General features: G+C 48.7%; 1 protein-coding gene across 1 annotated transcript; it reads right to left on the bottom strand.

The window, feature by feature from the left end:
- Positions 1-2168: 2168 nt before the first annotated feature.
- Positions 2169-18882, bottom strand: LOC133358228 (uncharacterized). Its single transcript, XM_061576473.1, has 5 exons — positions 18779-18882; positions 15089-15261; positions 11551-11658; positions 5451-5597; positions 2169-4288 (listed from the first exon to the last, which is right to left on the bottom strand). Coding segments are annotated over exons 1-5 (627 nt in total). The 5' UTR covers positions 18780-18882; the 3' UTR covers positions 2169-4090.
- Positions 18883-20221: the final 1339 nt, after the last annotated feature.

Here is a 20221-nt window from a genome sequence, read left to right as displayed (position 1 = left end):
CCGCGTGAGTGGCGCCGTGCGGCTTCGTCTGCTCGAGTCCCCGGAGTTTCCCCGTGGGCGTTATTTATTTATTTAATAATTCATTGCATGGGTGGTGGCTTTGAACGGATGCGCTGGACGCTTATTTGTTTGTTTTTGCTGGGTGGGTTTACTGCACGACTGTGTGATATTTATTGACGTCTTCGTTTGGTTATTTATTCCGCTTTTTTAAACGTGAATGTAACATTAACTTTAAACCTAACTTAAGTGATTTGAAGCTTTCGTGACTGCAGGAATCCATACTCTTTGGTTCTTTTGGTAAAGTCACGTAGATATAAAATAAATCACGACGTTTCTGACGCAACACAAGCGTCCATTATCAGGTGGGAAAGCATGGTCTGCTGCTGAGGCAGACTGTTTTAAAAGGTTTGAAATGGGTGTAGCCCAAGGGTCGTTATATTGGGGAAACGAAACGACATGTCTCAGACCTCATTCGTGAACACAAGGCAGATCTGAAACACAATAGGACCAATACCTCTCTGCCGTTGCTGATCATTGTTTTAACGCTGTGGGCTCACACGAAATTTATTTTTCCAAGACGGAGGTACTCTACAAACCTACCGGCTACCTTCAGAGATGTGTTCATGAAACCATCCAGTAATATAAACACAGACACAGCTTGAACCGAGAGGATGGGTACAAACTGAGCAATCATTGGAAGGACGTTATTAACCAGGTAAAGTCTTAACTGACTGTGATGTTTCCATCCTACCTGCCTATGTCAGCTGTTATTTCCGACTCTCTGTGTGTCCCTCTCTCTATGCCTCTCTCTTAGATCTCTCATGCTCACATGTCCTTTGCATTGCACTCTCATGCCTTTGGATTGCACTCTCATGTCCTTTGGATTGCACTCTCATACTCACATGCCCTTTGGATTGCACCCGTTGGGTTGCACTCCCTCGTCGAGGTGGCCGCTCTCCTCCTATCTTACAGTTACATGCTGATTTCTCACATTAACAATCTAATCTCACATTAACATAGCCACGTCCGTGCCCTCGATGAGCAGTCCGCTCTACTCTTATCTTACAGTTACATGCTAATTTATCACATTAGCATCATGCTAATTTCTCACATTAACATCACTAGCACCGGCCACTTCTTTATGACCATTGGGCTACACCCATTTCAAACCTTTTAAAACAGTCTGCCTCAGCAGCAGACCACGCTTTTCCACCTGATGACGGACGCTTGTGTTGCGCCCGGAACGTCGTGATTTATTTTATTTTATACCTACGTGACTTTACTGAAAGAACCAAATAGTACCTAACTGAAGTGTTAGCTAAAAAAGCCGTGGCCCTCTCTGTGTGTGCGTGCACGCAGTAGCGTAGCGGTTAGCGCGGCTGCCACGCGACGAACCCGGCGACCCAGAGTTCAATTCTGGCTCACTGCCATCAACGCCGGTGACGATTATCTGAACCGGTGCTGGGCCTCGCCCAGGTCGACTCAGCCTCAAATGAATACATGGTGCGGTGCGTTAACATCCTCACTGGGGAGACAAAGGCGGCCGAGCGTGTTGGCAAACCGACCCCCGTCGTGTGCCGTGCCGTCCTTCGTAGGTGGTGCTACTCGCTAACAGCACTTGCCCCTAAAAGTCTGTTTAAGGCTATACGGGGGGTGGGGGGGGGGATCTCTGTCTCTGTATTTTTCTTTAAAGGCGTTTAACCCACGACGCCTCGCGTCCATTCCGTTTGAGTAAAACAAATGCGAAGAGTGCCTGGAGGAGCAACAACTCCCACGTCGGAGGGAGAGGGGGTGGCAGGGACCCAGACGCCTGCACTCATTGCAAGCGCAAGGAGCCAGACCCGAGAAGAAGCCATTCAAAGGCGCCACGGTAGCTTGGAGATGTTAACTTCCATGCCTGGTATACAGGAGGTCGTGGGTTCGATCCCGACCCTGACGCCGGCTGTATATTCGGAGTTTGCGTGTTCTGTCTCTCTCTCTCTGCCCGTGGTCGCGTGGATGTTTCTCCCGTGTCGAACTGCGAAGCGCTGCGACGAGCGGCCGACGGGTCACCCGTCCGTCAGTGCGTGCGGGGGGACGCGGAACGAAACGAGCGCGTGCCAATCTTAAGCTGTGGATCGTGCCCGCCCTGTAAATGATCGAAGCTCGCATTATATTTATAAATAAAGAGCGTTTATTTATTACGGTAACAGCTTTTTTTATCTTAACATCTCATACGCACATATATAATCTCAATATTACTCATCATATACTATACAGCGGAAAAGGTATTCAGTGTTCAACAATATATGTGAGGTCATCCAACACATTAACACGTATGCTTTCGTGACCAATATCATCCATAATAGAGGTTTTTTGGGTTCGATCGCGTAAATATATAAATGCGGAACGTCGTACTCAGATTGTAAATGTTGTGGCTTGGCTCTCCAACACACCGGTTAGTGCTGTACTAGTGACGAATTGGCACGTTCTGTTTACGTGACAACCCTTACTAGTTGGCTGTGTCGGGTGGTGGCGGGTTTTAACGACACATTTATATATTTACGCGATCTAACCCAAAAAACCTCTATTATGAACCCAACACATGTTCACAATTCTCATCGCTTTGGCAATCCACTGCTGGATGAAGGTCATGGAGGGGGAGGAGGGAGGAGGTTAGTTTTGGCCAAGCTTCATCACCATGGTCAGTGCAGACTGGTGAATCAGAGTGGGACCCAATCGCCACTGATGTTAGCCGTGGCTTGAGAATTTAACTTAGGTAAGTGGGTATCCAGGGCGTGCCAAGAGTCATTCAAGAGTCATTAAAAGCGCTTCAAAAATCGCTCCCATTGTAATAATAATATTAATGCTCGTAAAAATATTTTAATTTGACGTAGTGTAATTCCTGCTGATAGCATCCCATGATGCTGTATAGTCCACTCTCCCGTAACGCGGCATTCCTGCAGAACGCCGTGTTTTAGAAAAATCGCGTTCTAATGAAGAATATATCTTATAGGAGTTAAAGCACAGACCGCGATAGCACGTGAGATGCGTGCGCAGGCCGAACAAAGATAAAATACAACACTCGAGAAATAAGTTTAATAACCCCACGATTTGACTTGTCAGGAGTTCACTTTTTTTTATTCGTCACAAATTACGATTGGCAGGATTTCCATCTTCGCGAGACGTTTCCGATACACGTCTCCATTCTTGTTGCTGTTGCTGATGGTGGTAGTGATGGTCAAGACAGTAGGGCGCGATCGAGACCCGAGTTCGATCCCCGCTCACGGCCATCAACACCAGGGATGATTATCCGAACTGGTTCCTGGGCTTCCCCTTCGGTCGACTCAGCCTCAAGTGAGTATCCTGGTGCGGTGTGTAGTAACATCGCCACTGGTGAGACGAAGACACCCACCCCCTCGTGTGCCACAGTGACGGCCTTCATAAGTGCTCGCTAACAGCACCTGCCCCAACAGTCTGTTCAGGCTACACGGGGGATCTTTGTCTTTCGTGGTGGTAACATCGGGCCGCGTTCTCTCGAACTGGATGCAAGGAGTCTGTGGGCACGTGAACGAATCGACTCTCCTTGGCAGATGAGGAGTCGTTGAACAATAAACAACACAACAACAACAACAAAAACCACGTCCCATGTCGAATTGGATGCGTGAGCGTGCAACAAGAAAACGCTCAAGCTCGTGAAGTCCCTCGAAAAATCGTGAAAACTTGGCTTGGCTTAAGGGTGCACGTTGTGTGGCTGAGAGAGTGACCTCGTTATGGGCAGGGGCTCGGTAATTTGCTGCTCCGTGGTCGCGTGCGGCACTTCAAGAAGCTGCTTCGTGACGTTACTGATGAAGGATCGCCGCTCTCGTGCGTCGACGCATTGCGTTGTTGTGCGACTCTTGGAACATATTGAGGGTCCGTTTTTTTTAACCGAATTCGTAAAACAAAACGAGAGATGGCTCTTCTTGTTATCGTGGTTGCCGGAACACCCCCACCTCCCTGTGGTTATTCCGGCTAACGTGGTGGAAACCCCAGCACCCGGGATGTGGGGTAGTGGCGATGGGGGGTGATAGGGGATGGGGGGTGGTGTGGTGGGGGACGGTGGAGACCGCTAAGTGAACGAGTTCCTGCAGGGCTGCAGCAGGTGGAAGGTGCGGGCCACTATCTTAACGGCGAAGTCCGTGCGGTCGAGGATGCAGACGGTGGCCGTCTCCCGGTCCCACCGGTCGCCCAGCTGGTCCCGCAGAGCATTGCTCATCCGCGCCTCGGCACTCCCCTCCGCTCGCGTCACCGGCGACGGGGCCATGAACTGTGAAAGAGCGGCGCACGGGCACCAGGGGTTGACGGGCGATGACAGGCTGATGATTGGTGGCACAGCTGTGATGATGGGTGACACAGATGTGATGGTGACACAGAAGATGATAGGTGACACAGATGATGACAGGTGACACAGCTGATGATTGGTGACACAGCTGATGATTGGTGACATAACTGGTGTGGCTCACCCGCTGTGTCACCAATCCTTCCCCCCGCACCTCACGGTGGAGAGATGTTAACTATCTTGCCTGGTATGCCGGAGGTCCTGGGCTCGATCCCGACCCTGACGCCTTCTGTATATTTGGAGTTTGCATGTCTGTCTCGCCGTGGTCGCGTGGATTTTTCTCTGGGTCCTCCAGATTTCCCCCACACATTTATAATCAACGTCAAGCGTTTAGAGTATTTGGCTGCTATACATTTCCATGTGGCCAGTCACTCCACTGAGCTATCATTTGTGATGCCCAGGTCACTTCTAAAAAATAGCTCTACATGCGCTTAGTTTTTGGCCTTACCTGGTAAAATAAATACATATTAACTCATAGGCTTTCGCGACCAATAATAGATATCCATTGTAATTTATATGAATACATTACCCACCCTCTGGCCTTCGCACCTGATTGGCTCACAAGTGATGGCATTACATTTCTCCCCCTCTATTTAAGGTCGAAAGAGGAGGAGGATTTCTCCACAACTGTGGCTGTTGCCTGATTAGGCTGAGTTGTAATTACCGGTGAAACGTCACAGGACTCAAATTGTAAATGTTGTGGATTTATTCTCCAGCACACCGGTGTGCTGAACTAATAACTAATTGTCACGTTTTGTTTACGTGACACACCTTACTAATTTACGGGTGGTGACGGGTTTAACGACACATTTATATTTACGCGATCAACCCCAAAAACCTGTAATATGTAATTAAATATAGGTGAAATTTATTCAAGTGTTTGCGCATAAAATTAAAGCCAGGAAGATCACCCAAATGTGGAAGTAGGGAAAATATTAAAGCAGGGGATGAGCGAAACAAGGCAGGTATCTGGAAATTATTCCAACATAAAAAATGGCAAAATACAATCAACAGTGATTTAAGAGACATGGTTGCCAAGGAAAATGTGACAAATGGTTGAGTTTTAAATTTGTCGGAGCTTGCGGCGCACCTGATTGGCGAGCTCTGCCTGCAGAGTTCCGAGGTCTTTGCGGATCTCCGACCCGCTCGCCATCTCAGGCAGTGCGTGCAGGAGGCTCTGGAAGATGCGAAGCCTGGCGAGGATGGCCCCCACGCACAGCATCACCGGGGAGCAGTCCTGCACCACAGGGCAGGCCGAGTTCACAAATCATCAGCTCTGTCGTCACCAATCATCAGCTGTATCGTCACCAATCATCAGCTGTGTCACCTATCATCAGCTGTGTCACCAATCATAAGATGTGTCACCAATCATCATTAGCTGTCACCTATCATCTGTGTTACCTGTAATCATCAGCTGTGTCACCAATCATCAGCTGTGTCACCAATCATAATCTGTGTCACCTATCATAAATTGTGTCACCAATCATTAGCTGTGTCACCAAACATAATCTGTGTCACCTATCATGATCTCTGTCACCTATCAGAACGGGCTCCTCCCCCTCCTCCTCCCCATCCTCCTCCTGCTCTTCCTCATCCCCCTCCTTCAACCACGGGCCCCATCAAAGTCAAACAGCCCCCAACCATCCTTCAGACAGGGTCCCTTATCAAAGTCAATGGGGTATCCCCCAAACCCCCAATCGAAAAAAGATGGTCACTGCAACGTGTACTTTAGATTCGCTACTTTGGCCGTCTGGAACGCATCTTCCTTCCGATGTTAAGAAGCCACTAGAGCTATGCACTTTTAAATCGTCCCGATTGAAAACTGATATATTCAGAACCGCTTTTTGTGTTTAGTTTGTCGTCCTTCCCCCCGCACCTCCGATTAGCACGGTTAGCTCTGTATGGTGCTAAAGAAGTGAAACATACATATATGTTTTACAAGACACATCCCCAGATGGCTGTTAGACTCCAGATCTTAAAGGGTAGGGTTCTTGCCTGTAATGTCTGGTAGTTGTTCGCCAGCATTGAATCAAACGAGTCTGACTCTGCTGCTGCCGATGAGGCACCGTGTGTCGAAGCCAATCCAGAGTTTTCCTCGCCCTGAATTGCAATGCTGCACATATTATGCGCTCCGAGAAGAGGTTCGTGATGCTGATGAGATGTATAAAACAATGATTTAATGACGAGTCATGTGGAGAGACAGAGATGTGAAGGAGACGCATTCTGGTGAGCAATGCCATCGGGGGAAGGCCAATATCAAATGACCATTCCCCTCATAGCGTTTGTAGCCACCACAGCGCCAAAGGGGGCTCTGGACAGGTGTGAGCGGCTGGTAACTTCTTCACCTTAAATTTAATCACCACTAAACTACGTGGAAAAAAATCTAACTAAGTTTGTGCCGGAGGCCCCGGGTGAACAGCCGTCTATGACGTCTCCTGGTCAAACCCCATTTGGCAGAGCCGGGAGACTGAACCGTTACCCTCGGGGTTCCTCTAGAAATGGGAAAAAAACACTGGGAGTGGCCATGTGGAATGTTCAAACGATCACTGCAGAGGAGTGGGTGCTACTGCTCTGTCGGGAGCTGGACTGGTACCACCTGGATCTCTGTGACATTCAGGAGGTCGAGTGGACTGGCTCTTGCTCCAGTCACCATGAGCGGTAGACAGTCCTCCACTCAGGACAGGAGACAGATAAACAACAGGGAATGGTTCTTCTGAACAAAATAATGAAGGGGGCGTGGCGGTGCGGTGTGGGAATTTTTTTATCCCAAGCTACTGCGAGCTCACCGCCCCATCAATGGGAGGCGAGGAATGGTAGTGGTGGTTGCTTCCACCCTCACCAAAGATGAACATCAGTGGAGGGATTCAACAAGTCTAATGAGGAGGCTTATGTGGCACATTAGGAATGGATCACTCTTTTAATTATATCCTTGTGCAGCAAGGGAGTAAAGTGTGGTTCTGTGAAAGTCCTGATGTGCTGTGCAGTGCATCAGTGCATGTGTGTACAGCAGCATGTGATGACTGAGTTGGGCCTGTAGGTGGCTGGCAGGGTTAATGAATAACCGCACGTGTAAACCAGCCACATGGTTAATGGCGACTCGGAAGAAATGCTGTTATAACATGTGCTGTTGCATTTTACAGGTGTAATGTGAGGATATATCTGGCTCACTGACGTATCACAACTCGTCATGATGATTGGCTCTGCCGGTCCTGGTCTATAGCCAATGGGGGGAAGCCTAGGGGCGTGGCCCTGACGTAATGGAAAGGTGACAGCTGTAAGTAGAGGATTGGTCCTGCTGGCTTTGGCCACAGCCAATGGGGAGATGAGTCAGGGGCGTGGTCCCGGGAGCTTACGAGGGAGCCTGGAATATTCCATGGAGGCTAACCAGGATTGGTGGAAACGTACCACGTGACCCGGGTATTAAATAGGGGTGGAGACGAACGACACGTGGTCAGAACGGGAACGAACAGATGAGGGGGGCCACGCGGGAGCGGGGCTCCGGGTTGCCACGTGGCGGTGCGTCTCTCTCTATCCCTCTCACGCTGCCTGTCAGCAGCGTGAAGGAAAGCTGTAATACAAGTTGAATAAAAGACGGATTCCAGAAGTCGCCTCAACGACCGTTATTACACAGGTAAAGAACCCAAAGGTTGTTTTTGATCGTTATATAAATGTTCTAGACTTCTTCTAGACTTGTTCTAGACTTTAAGCTTGGCTTTGAATTGTTCGTTTGTGATATATGCAATTATAGGCGTTTTAACACTGTGCATTGTAAAGGGATGACACGCTGTAATTACTTACTGTCATTGTAATTCTCTAACTCTAATACTGTTTAGTGTATAACCATGCCCATGTACCCAGATTATGACTACTTGCAATGCTATTGAGAATAGAACACATGTAAAGTAGTAAGCTGTACAATGGTGATATACAGTACGTATACTGTACATATACAGTACATATAATGGGTGTAAGATACCGATATAAGTGGATGGTATAAATAGACATACAGCTTAGGATTAAAGAAATATTCGAATAGTGATGTGCAAATGTGATTGTCAAAGACAAAGATGGTTTATCAGTAGTAGAATTGGATTTAAGAGAAAACTGTTAATGAAGAACCGCACGTGTAAACCAGCCACATGGTTAATGGCAACTCAGAAGAAATGCTGTTGTAACACGTGCTGTTGCATTTTACAGAGTGACGGTGCTGTTCTTCACAAGATTGCTATTAACCACAATAAATGTGCTTGCCCTCGATTTGGAGCACCTGCCCACGTCCTTCATTTCAAGTGTGCAACACTTACCACAGTCTTCGCTCGGAGGTTCGGAGAGTGTGCAGCGCTGCAAGGATGAGTGATGGTTGCGGGTTGCTGAGGAGATGGAGTCTGCTTCTGCAGCTCGCGATCACAAATCACTCTTTAATTCCATCAAACATGTAACTCGCAGTGCTGCACATACCACCATTCTTATGGAAAGAAAGGTGATCCGATCTCCGACTCCAAGGAACAAGTTTGCAGATTTGCTGAGCATTTCCGAGATCTTAGGGGAGGGGAAATCCCTCGGCCCAGAAAACATAATGGAAACAAAGTGGAGGTGACCCTGCTGAAGCTGTCTTGCCTCCAATATTGGAAGAAGTAGTCGCCCTCTGTGAGTGACGAAGGAAAGCAATTCAGAGTCTGAGACCAGGAAAAGTGCTGGGCAGAGATGATCTCCCAAGCGGACTGCTGAAGGAGGGTGGTGTTTGTGTAGACTGCCCTATACCACGTAATAATAACAGTCTGGACCACTGGACAGGTTCCGCAGGATTGGAAGGATGGCCTGGTGGTCCCCCCCTTACCGCACAGACTGTAACAACTACAGGGGCATCTCACTCCTTAACGTGCTGGGAAATGATCTGGCAAGGATTATTCAACATCGCCTTGCAAGGCACGCTGAGGAGAGGCTTGCAGAGCCCCAATGTGGTGTCAGGCCAGGGCGTTCCTGCACAGATGCCACATTTTCTGTTCGTCTGCTACAGCAGAGGTGTAGGGAATTCCAACAGGACCTACAACTCTACTTTATTGACCTATTCAAGGCTTATGATACCATAAATATGTTTGAGCTCTGGGTTGTTCTCCGTGTTTTTGGAATCCTTGACTCTCTGCACACAATATTTAAGGACCTTCATGATGGTGGGTGGGCCTGGGTAAAGCTACGTGTCCGGGAGTCAGAGCCATTATCTCTTCACCTTGGGGTGCGACAGGGATGTATTCTGGCACCTACATTGTTTTACATCTTTTTTGACCACGTAGTTCGAGAAGATTTCCAGAGCTGTACCAGAGGAATTTCCATCTGGTATATATACAACTAGCAGAAGTACCCGGCGTTGCCCGGGTGAAAAATATATTTCTTAATAACCTTACATATATACACAGATGGGCTGCTACCCCTGCCCCCCCCCCCCCCCAGCCACGATCTCCTCGGCCGCTGTGCAGTAATATGTACGGCCTATAGTGTGGTGGGGTGTCGAGGCCTAGTACCGTGCAGAGCCTCCGGCCTCGCCTAAATTGCCCACCCGGCTGAGGCTGGGTACTGGGGCCGTTCCCCCCCCCCCCCCCCGCGCTACAATAATACTGTCTAATCGCTATAATTGTATTATCTACCGACCCTATAATAGTAATTGCACACATTGGGGTGGTGGGAGAGTGAAGAGGACGTGAAACTTTGATGAATTTACCTCAGAGTCGCGTGTTAATGCGTGCGCATATTTTTAACGGGAATTAAAAATGGCGTCCACCCCGCAGCGAATGCGTTGCTACCCGTTGCCAGGGGCAACCGCCGTGGAAAACCAAACGGACCAATCGCGTCTCGCAAATCCCTCACATTTCGTCCAATGAAACTGCGTATGGTCCGGCGACACACAGACAGACAGACACACACAGACAGACAGACAGATTTGCGATTTTATATATATATATACAATGGGAGGCTGATGATGCTCGGGTGTGGTCAAGGGATGGCTCCCTATTGGTTAGCCATGTTATGTATGCTGATGATATAGTGATTGCTGATCATTCTGAGGAGCTGGTGCTGAACTTGGAGCATGTTATTAAGTGAGGCCTTACCATCAGCTCCTCCAAAACGAAGCACCTGCCTGGGAATTTTGTGTCATCAAACAAGCTACCCCCTCAACTCCCCATTGTTGGGGTAGTTGTGGAGAGAGTAAAAAGGTTTCTATACCTGGGCAGTGTGCTTATGCCCAGCTCTAGTTTGATAGCAGAGGTCTAACTCCGAATCAGTCGAGTGGCATCATTATCTTTTCATCGGCTACATGTTGTGTGGAAGCTACCTTCTCGGTCACGGTTTGCCAAACCTGGACCCCCCTAATGGAACATCTTCGCGGGGTGAAACATTTAGGCTGGCCTGTCTACTATCCATCCTCGGTTTAACCAGGCTGGATTGTGTGAGGAGCTCCGAAATCCTTGAAAGATCTGGTCAAAGTCCCATCAGTGAGCTCCTTCGGCAGGCAAGGCTGCATTGGCTGGGTCATGTAGCCGCATGCCCAAACAGCTTTTGTTCAGCCGGATAGCAGGGGCTAAACAGGCACGGAATAGGCTACAGAAGAAATGGAATTATGTGCTACGAGAGGATATGGAGCTGAGTGGACTTGCCAATAACTGGTACTAGCGGTGTCAAGATCGACTTCATTAGAGGAGGCTCGTGAAGGATGCTACTTGGCAGTTGGAGGCAGTCGACCTCCAGCAACAATGGAGAGCAGAGGAGCGACGCTCACAACAATGAGCGGAGCGCCGGGTGGTTAAAACACAGCAAGTTGGCATAGTAGGGGGCACAGGTGGTGCATCGGCCAGTCATGTCAGTCAGTCAACCCATGGCACCTGCTGGATCTATCCCATGACCTCCTACCAGCGGACGGTTCGACACTTCATGTGGCCTCAAAGTCTACATAGCCTGCCACAAGCGCCATGGTGACGTCACCGTCACTTCGAGGCGATTGTTGTTATCTTCTCCACATCGACCTGGCACCACTGATTATCTTGCGAGAATGAAGGATAGTCATTGTCCTCACACTGGGTGAGCTGCCATATGGTTGGTGACGCTCAACCCTATAACAGAACGAGTCTACCACGACGGGGATGTGTTGGTGAACGAGTCCACCACGGTGGGGCGTGCGTACTGCGGTGGTGCCTTACCGAGCCAACTTTGCTGATGGGGCACGGCAGCGACTCATCCAAGCTCTGGACGCCGGCGACCTCGAGGAGATCTTGCAACCGCGAGCATTCCACCTCTTCTGCTCTCCGCTGGAGAGACATCCACAGCCAGCCCCAGTGTTGTTTTACAGGTAGACGATCACCCCTCCCCTCCCATTCATTGGCTGCCCCAACAGCATGTTAAGGCTGTTGGGGCAAGTGCTATTAGCGAGCACCTATAAAGGCTGGAACGGTTACACAGATCCACAGTACATACAGTAAATAATTCATTAAATAAACTTAAGGCGGGCCACCTTGCTCCACGTTATTCATCCACAGCTTCACCGCGCTGCAATATTTGCACTTATGTAACTCACACAAGCATTTCCGCATATTGAATGTTTTAAAAATATGATTCCGTAAAGTCGGATTTCCGTAATCAGGGGACTGCCTGTATATTGAACTTCTTTTGCACTGTGTAGCCTACCGTGCTCATCAAAGGTGCAGTAGTACACAAGCACAATTAATAATTTACAAACAAACTCAATTCACAACTGTGTGGCCTTCTAACGGGGAGAAGAAGAAAACAAATCTAATCGACGACGTTTTGTGCAATGGGCCCCCTTCTTCATAGCGCACAAATCTACATCATCAACATCACATGTCATTCGCAACACACGCAGCGAAACGCATGCTACACATCTATATATATAAAAGGGAAATTTGGGGATATGTGTGTCTGTTCAAAATGTTTAGCATACTTCCCGACATGCAACAAACTTGAAATTTGCCATGTGGGTACTTTCCAGACTGTACGCCATGCAAAAATTATAAAAATAGCCTTTGGTATTTGTTGGGGGGGAGGGAGGGGCGCAATAATGCATATATTTTGCACGGCAAGTGAGCTGTGACGTCACATCTGTCATTTGACCTGCGCATGTGAGTCTAAGGCGTTCTTCGCGCAGTATTGCTTTATTATTTCAGTCGTTTACTGCCGTACGCACCCTAAAAGTTGTGTGTGTCTGCAGCAAGCGCGTGTATGTGTACCTATGGACGAGAGCGCGTGTGTGAGGGGGGATCGGTAGTGTAGTGGTTAGCTCTATGCTGCGTTATGAACCCGGCGACCTGAGTTCGATTCCCGCTCACGGCCACCACCGCTGACGATTATTTGAACCGGTCCTGGGCCTCCCCTCGGTCGACTCAGCCTCAAACGAGTAACTGGTGTGGTGTGTGAACATCGCCACTGGGGCGTGGTGAATCCAAGCCCCCGGCGAAGCCGGGTAGTAAAGTTAGTACATATATATTTGTAACAGTGTGGGTGAGCACTGTCGCGTAGGGGTGAGCCGAGGTGGCTGAGGTTACATCAGTTAAGGGGGGTGAGTGGTTGGTGAGAGGGGAGAATCCCCCAAATTTCCCCACCCTCTGGAAGCAACGGCACCACTTCGTCTTGCCTTAATTGGGGGCGGGACATCCATTCCAAGTCAGGACAGGCCACGTGGGATCGAGGAAGCAGTCAACGGGGCTATGCGTGATTGGTGGCCAGGTGTTGCCAACAAAAAAATCTAGTTTAATGTAACGAATTTTTGAGGTTCCGATTGGAGGACACTGCACATGCCAAGCTGAGTGACAGGAGCCGGCAGGCGAGAGACGAATGTCTGCCGCCCAGCAAAAGACAGCTGAATGGCTGCTATGGAGGGAGAGAGGCCGTGAGGGTGGGATTACATTTTTGGAATTAAGCGGGCGATAGCGGGTACGGAGAGAGACGATCGATGCTCATCACGACCACGTGACTCCCAGAGAATACGAGCGACGACTACCGGGCGGGCGGCTCCGGGACCTCGACTGCAGCCGCGTTGAGTTGTTCAAAGTGCGGTTGGGGGCACCGGCCAAGTCCTGAGACTGTCGCCACGTAGAGTCTCTCAAAACCGCGATTGACACCGTAAACTTCGTGACCACCACTGCAGTTGCGCCGAGCTGTTCAACGTGTGGTTGGATGATTCCACCAAGTACAAAGGCCGTCTTTTGAGTGGATAATTAAAGAGCGTGGTTGTAAATGCAAACCAAGACACTACCGTTGGGTCCTGGGAATCTTTGAGGCTGCATATGACCTTGACTGCAGATTCGTGTACCCTGGAATGATTCTGCCTCAACCCAGCACCGAAGAGTGGAGTGTACGTGAGGGTTGGCACAAACGGTCGTCGTGTTTTCTGTATATGATTAATAACCACGATGCTCTGTTGCTGTCAACACTAGGGGGAGCTGTGTAGCCGTGTGTTGTGCGAGTTTCGAGAAGTTTCAATGAGTCAGTCGAACTCGGTGTTATTTGATTTGTTGACGCACGGGGGCGTGATGCGAGAGTTTTGAAAAGTCGGATGCACTCGGTGATCTGTAAATGTTGACGCGCGGGGGTGCTGTGTAGATGTGTGAAGTTATCTGCTATTGTTTGATTCGCGTCCTTGGACAAAGTGTCTCAAGGCATAGTTAATACATTGTAAATCTCGTTAAGACGGTATTCTTGATTGAGTTATTGTCCCTCCTTTATGCCACCATTCAAGCACGTTTAAAAGTCCGCACTGGTGCCCTATACTTTTGAGGAAATTGCATGGGAGAGAAAATGGATCCGAACTCCTCTCTCTTATATTAATAAAAAAAGCAACCCTCACAGTATTTACGTTTAACCTTTCGCATGGTACGTAGCCAACTGTGCTAATTGGAGGTGCGGTGTGTGGACGTATGTTGAACTTCTTTAGCACTGTACATTGCCAACCGTGTTAATCGGAGTATGAGGGGGGAGGGGAGCACCAAAACAGGAGAGTGACCTTGGCTCTGACAAAGTGTCCATTTAGTGGTGGCACAGCAGCCCCACATCGGCACCCCCACCCCCCGGTTAGCATGGCACGTCCGAGCGGGGAGCAGTCGCGTATCTCAATAAGAGGTTTATTTTCATGTTTTTGGGTTGGATCGCGTCAATATTAATGCGTGTCCTTAAAACCATCACCCGAAACAGCCCAATTAGTAAGAGGTTTGTTCACGTAAACAAAATATGCCGATTAGTTGCTAGTTCAGCACCACCGGTTGTGTGTTGGAGAGTAAACACACATTTACAATTTAAGTTCCGTGACGTTTCACCCAGCAATTACAAATCAGCCTCATCAGGTGACAAACCAGAATTGTGGTTAACGACACATTTATATTTTACGCGATCTAACCCAAAAAACCCTCCTGTATGGTAATATTAGTCGCAAACGTCTACTACTACGTGTTAAATTGGTTTTATTTCGTCTGCTTCGACCCCAGTTTTTTTTACGTCCTATAGTCTATCAGCCAGCTGCCGTCTATACTCGGTGACCTCCAGTTCACTTCCCTCTGTTTTTTTCCTTGTTGTTGTTTATTTATAGATCTAAACAGGTCCCTGTGCCCCCTTAACTTTCACAAGCCCACACTGACCCGCATGGTGAAGTATGGTGCACCTCCGATTAGCACGATTAATATTGGTCGCAAAAAGCCCCACTACTACTAGTACGTGTTTAAACTGACTCACGTATTCGTCTTGCACCTGCTCCAGGTGGGCCGAGATCTTGCTGCACAGGCCTTGCACCGTGATGATGTAGGCGGTGGAGCCCGACAAGGAAGAGCGTGGGGCTCCCTCCAGGGCCCCCCACAGCAGGGCGCACATCCAGCACAGCACGCCCACGGAGGAGCGCATTGCGGACACTGCGATTGAGACAGAGAAAAACCCGTGGAAGATTGAGTCATGTAGGGGGGCTCTTAGTTCTGCTGCCCGGTGCTCTGGGAGTTCTGTTTATATGACCAGATAAGGGCCTACTGAGCTGCTATATAGCAGCTCTTTTTTGCTAGAAGCGACCTGCCGATCACAAATGATAGCTCAACGAAGTTGGCTTATTATCATCATCATCACGTGTGGATTTATAGTAGCAGCCAAATTACTCTAAACGCATGACGTTCATTATAAATGTGGAGGAGGCCAAACTGGAGGGACCTGGACATAAATCCACGTGACCATGGGGAGAGAGAGAGAGACACCGCAAACTCCAAATATACAGCAGGCATTGTCAGGGTCGGGATCGAACCGAAGACCTGCATAGCAGGCGAGGGAGATGACATCTAGCCACCGTGGGTTTTCTCATGGTTCTGCTGATACCACGGTGGCGAAATGTTAACTATCTCGCCTGGTATACAATAAGTCGTGGGTTCGATCCCGACCCTGAAGCCTATATATTTAGAGTTTGCATATTCTCCCCGTGGTCGTGTGGATTTTTCTCTGGGTTCCTCCGTTTTTTCCCTCCACATTTAGAAACATACCATGCGTTTAGAATACATTTCCACGTGATAAGCCACTTCGTTGAGCTATCATTTATAGAGAGGTCGCTTCTGAAAAAGAACTACGTAGCTCAGTAGGGCTTGCCTAGTAAAATAAAATAAAAAGTTTTAGATTAAGCCCCACACTGATTGTTAAGGGATTGGCCATTAGAACATTCGAGCATCTACTAAACGAATCCTGTTGCATCCCAAACCAACTGGGTTTGTGTGTGTGTGCACGCACGCGCTGCAATAACACACGTGCTGCAGAGATGAATTCACATACTCGCCACAGGAACGTGTAAGTTGAACGACTGACTGAGAGCCAGGAATGGAGTCGATTGCAAGTGACGCTCCTCTTGAGTGACTAACTCTGTCGGTAAGTCCACCGTTGGCCTTATACCGAGGGCGAGAAAATCCAGCATTTCATACGACTCTCGCCTAAGCCTACAGTCTATCTAATAAAAACAAAGACCCCCCGTATAGCCTGAACAGACTGTTGGGGCAAATGCTATTGGCGTGTAGGACCTATGAAGGCCGGCACGGCACATGATGGGGGTGGGTGGCCAGCACCTACAACCGGCTGCCTTTGTCTCCCCTAGTGGCGATGTTTGCGCATTTAAGGCTGAGTCGACCTAGGTAAGGCCCAGGGTCATTTCAGATAATCGTCACTGGTGTCGGTGACGATTAACCGCTGCGCCGCCGCTCATATAAGCGCACCCCAGGCTTCCAAGCCTGACACCAGGGGTTCGACGTCCATGAAAAATGAGCCTCCTCGCTCATATGATTCCTGCGGGATAAATACATATTCTGATTCTAAATGAGACGGGTGGGCTCCATCTGTCATCCCTTTCATTCGAATACTCGGACCCGCCTGAGTGTTTGCGCAGAGAGATGCCACTCAGGGGCACAACTATGGTTGGGGGTATGTGGCAACGTTATGCAACGCATAGGGGCCCAGTCGGTCACAATGGGGCACCCTCCGAATCAACAGATAAACAAGTAAATGTTAAGAAAAAATATTAAAAAAAAATTTCATAAAAATGTACCTGGGGTCTACCATGGACCAAGCCCGAATAACACATCTGGCTATCGTATCAAGAGAGCAGTGTAAAGTTGCGCAATCCACTCCCTTTGAAGACATTTTACTAAACTGTTTAATTTTACCAGGTAAGGCCCCAATGAGCGATGTAGCTCTTTTTCAGAAGTGACCTGGCCATCGCAAACGACAGCTCAACGAAGTGGCTTTTCATCATGTGGAAACTATCGCAGCCAGATACTCTAAATGGGTGATGTTGATTCTAAATGTGAAGGGAAAAACCGGAGGTCCCGGAGAAAATTCCACGCGACCAGGGGGAGAGAGAAAGAGAGTCCTACAAACTCAAAATGTAGAACTGGCGTCAGGGTCGGGACTGAACCCACGACCTCCTGTATACCAGGCGAGGTAGTTAATATCTCGCCACCGCGGCACCCGCTTGTCCAGCGAGTTTGGGGATTCGATTGAACCGACAGCACGGACACGACGACCCCTCGCTCCTCCTGGCGCACACGGAACAAGAACATGATCAACGCACCCCGTGGGAGGTGTTCCGACTCCACGTTGCGTGTCCAGGACGCGACCGAGTCTACCTCGCCGATATTCCCCTCCCCTCACCCCATCGCCCGATCACTCCACCGGGTGGCAATCAGTTTCAAGATGCAACTCACAGTCTGCAAGATCCTCCACAGGGGCACTCAAAACACACACGACCTCTCGCCCTCTCACACTACTTTCCTACACACACTTTCCTAACACTCCCCTCTCGTCTCACTCTACTCCCCGACACAAACTATGCTTACACTCTCGTCTCACTCTACTCGCCTACACAAAGTATGCTAACACTATACTCTTTGGCTATTTCGGTAAAGTCACGTAGGAATAAAATAAATTAAATGACGTTTCGGGCGCAACACAAACGTCCGTTATCAGGTGGCACAACCACAGCAAGAAACAATTGCAGACGTGGGCAAAAGGGCTGCTGTAACAAGCGGCTATATAGGTAAGAGAGGCGGGAAAACCAAAGAGGATGGATCCCTGCAGTCACGAAAACTTCAAATCTATGCTAACACTCCCCGCTCACCTCTCACTCTATTCTCCTCGGCACTCTCGATCTATCTCGGCTCCAGCAATCAAGGTTTTCAGTAGCAATCTCCCACTAACCATTCTCTCAACGGGAGGTCGCTCATTCTCCTTTGCTGCCCGCGTGGTCGAGAACCCCCTTCCCCAGATCATCCGTGCTATCGACTCCCCCTTGCACCTGGGTTCAAGTCCACGTTATGACTCTGACGAAGACGACAACAACAATCGCCCATTCTTTCTCTGAATGGCAGTGCATGGAGATACGCGCGAGTCGATACAAAGCCAACAAGTCGTGAAATCACAGTCACAATTACGATAAACAGTCGCACACAAGAACGGCATGAACGTTTCCTTCGCACGGGGAGCGGAAACCCAGCAGGCGCTTTCCACATGAGCGACACAAAAAAATTGATGAAGACCGCTCCTCCCCACCGACCCCGTATAGCCTTTTACAGACTGTTGGGGAAAGTGCTGTCAAACGAGTATCAGCACGGCACGGCACACGAGGGTGTTGTGTGGCCAGCAGCACGCCCGGAGGCCACCTTTGTCTCCCCAGTGCTGATGTTTACACACCGCACCAGGGTACTCATATAATGCTGAGTCGCCATAGGGGTGGGGATAGGCTGACCAGGACCCGGTTCAAATGTTTGCCGTCTCTATTATTGGCCGTGAGCGGCAATCTAACTTCGTCAGTCATAACGTGGACATGCCGGGTTCATAGCGTGGCGCGCTAACCGCTGTGCCACCACTCCCTGTACAATACATACGACACGTGCGTACGCATTCACTTACTTTCGTAAAATGGCGCAGTTGCAGGTAGAGCCTGTAAGAAAATGACGTTAGTGGGAATACCAATACTGCTCCTGCTACCACACGGCACCCAGCTGGGGACTCGGAGTCGCTGTTGCTGCTGCTCATTTTGAGTGGGACTCAGCGCCAATTTATATAAACTCCAAGGTGGTGCTGGTGTGAGAGCGCAATATTGGTAATTCCACGCTCATTCAGCATTCATAGACATTCGTGAGTCAGATTTTGACAAAAAAATTAACATTTTCAACAGCCCCTAATATGGGCTTTTGCGTGTTCGAAGACACCCCTTGAGTCATCCATGCATTTTGCCTACAGTAACACAGCCGGGGAGTGATTGCGTGTTCACACGGTTATAGCACGTTACAGTAAAGACTCAGTCGGGTTGGTGAAGCGACAGAGCCTTTGCCTCTGCAATACTCAAAACTTGGCTCATTACGGGTGCCAGTCCCGGAGTTTGCCGTTGCAATACTGGTTTGTGTGATTTTCATATACCGTTATATAGGGATTTCTTCCCTAAGACACACCAAAGCCTAAAAGCTTCTCCCACTATCACGCCCCTCGCATTCATCCGGTCAGTTTTTAGTCGACCTTTTGTTCTGGCTGCCTGGACATCCTGTCGCCAGTGGTTGTCACCTCGACCATACTTCGATCCTTCCTTCGGAGGTCATTCCAAGGCTTGTGAGAACGCTGATGTTCTTAATTGCCCTTTAGAATGTCTTTTTGACTCGTATAACCTGATCCCCAGGTGTAGTGTGTGTCTGTGGCCATGTTTATTGTGAAATGGCCTCTATATTGTCCACGAGGTGTGGGATGGCCTCCCTTCCTTTCTCTCTCTCTGGGTTTATTTTGTCGTCCTCTCTGCAGAACCTGGTTTGCCAAGTTCGATTTTCCCTTCTTAGGTCGACTCAGTCTAAATATGAATACCTGGTCTGGTATGTAAAGATTGCCACTGGGAAGACGAAGGCGGTCGGATGTGGCTTTGGTTGTACCCCTTGCATTATCAATAAGTTTTACCTGCTTATCAAACACAGTATGGCGTAATAGTAATTGTTTTAATAGTAATTGTTTAAAAAAATATATGCAAAATAGTCATATTAAACATTTTGACCTGAGCCGCATCATTTTATAACAGTACATTCTATCATCAAGTTAACATTTGCCATGTTTGAAAATATTCCTATGCGGTGGTGGTCAATCCAATCTTTTCAACTTTTCCAAGTCAAGGCTTGTGAATAATTAACGTCCCAGATGCCATGTCTCCTTGTCTGAGGGACACTGGCCTTTGTTGTCTAAAGGGAGGCGTTCACAGGCCCCCATTACTGTTTTTTTCTTTAAACACGCTTAATACAGATATATGTAAAAAGAGAACTATTCCATAAAAAATAAGGAATATCACTCTTAACGTTAATTTTGGAGCTGATGGTG

Source organism: Lethenteron reissneri, chromosome 61 (genome assembly GCF_015708825.2).
Source record: "Lethenteron reissneri isolate LAM-NWPU_2019-01 chromosome 61, ASM1570882v1, whole genome shotgun sequence".
In the NCBI taxonomy this organism is placed as follows: domain Eukaryota; kingdom Metazoa; phylum Chordata; class Hyperoartia; order Petromyzontiformes; family Petromyzontidae; genus Lethenteron; species Lethenteron reissneri.
The sequence above is the reverse complement of the archived record's forward strand: the minus strand, read 5'-3'. Positions and strand labels throughout refer to the sequence as shown.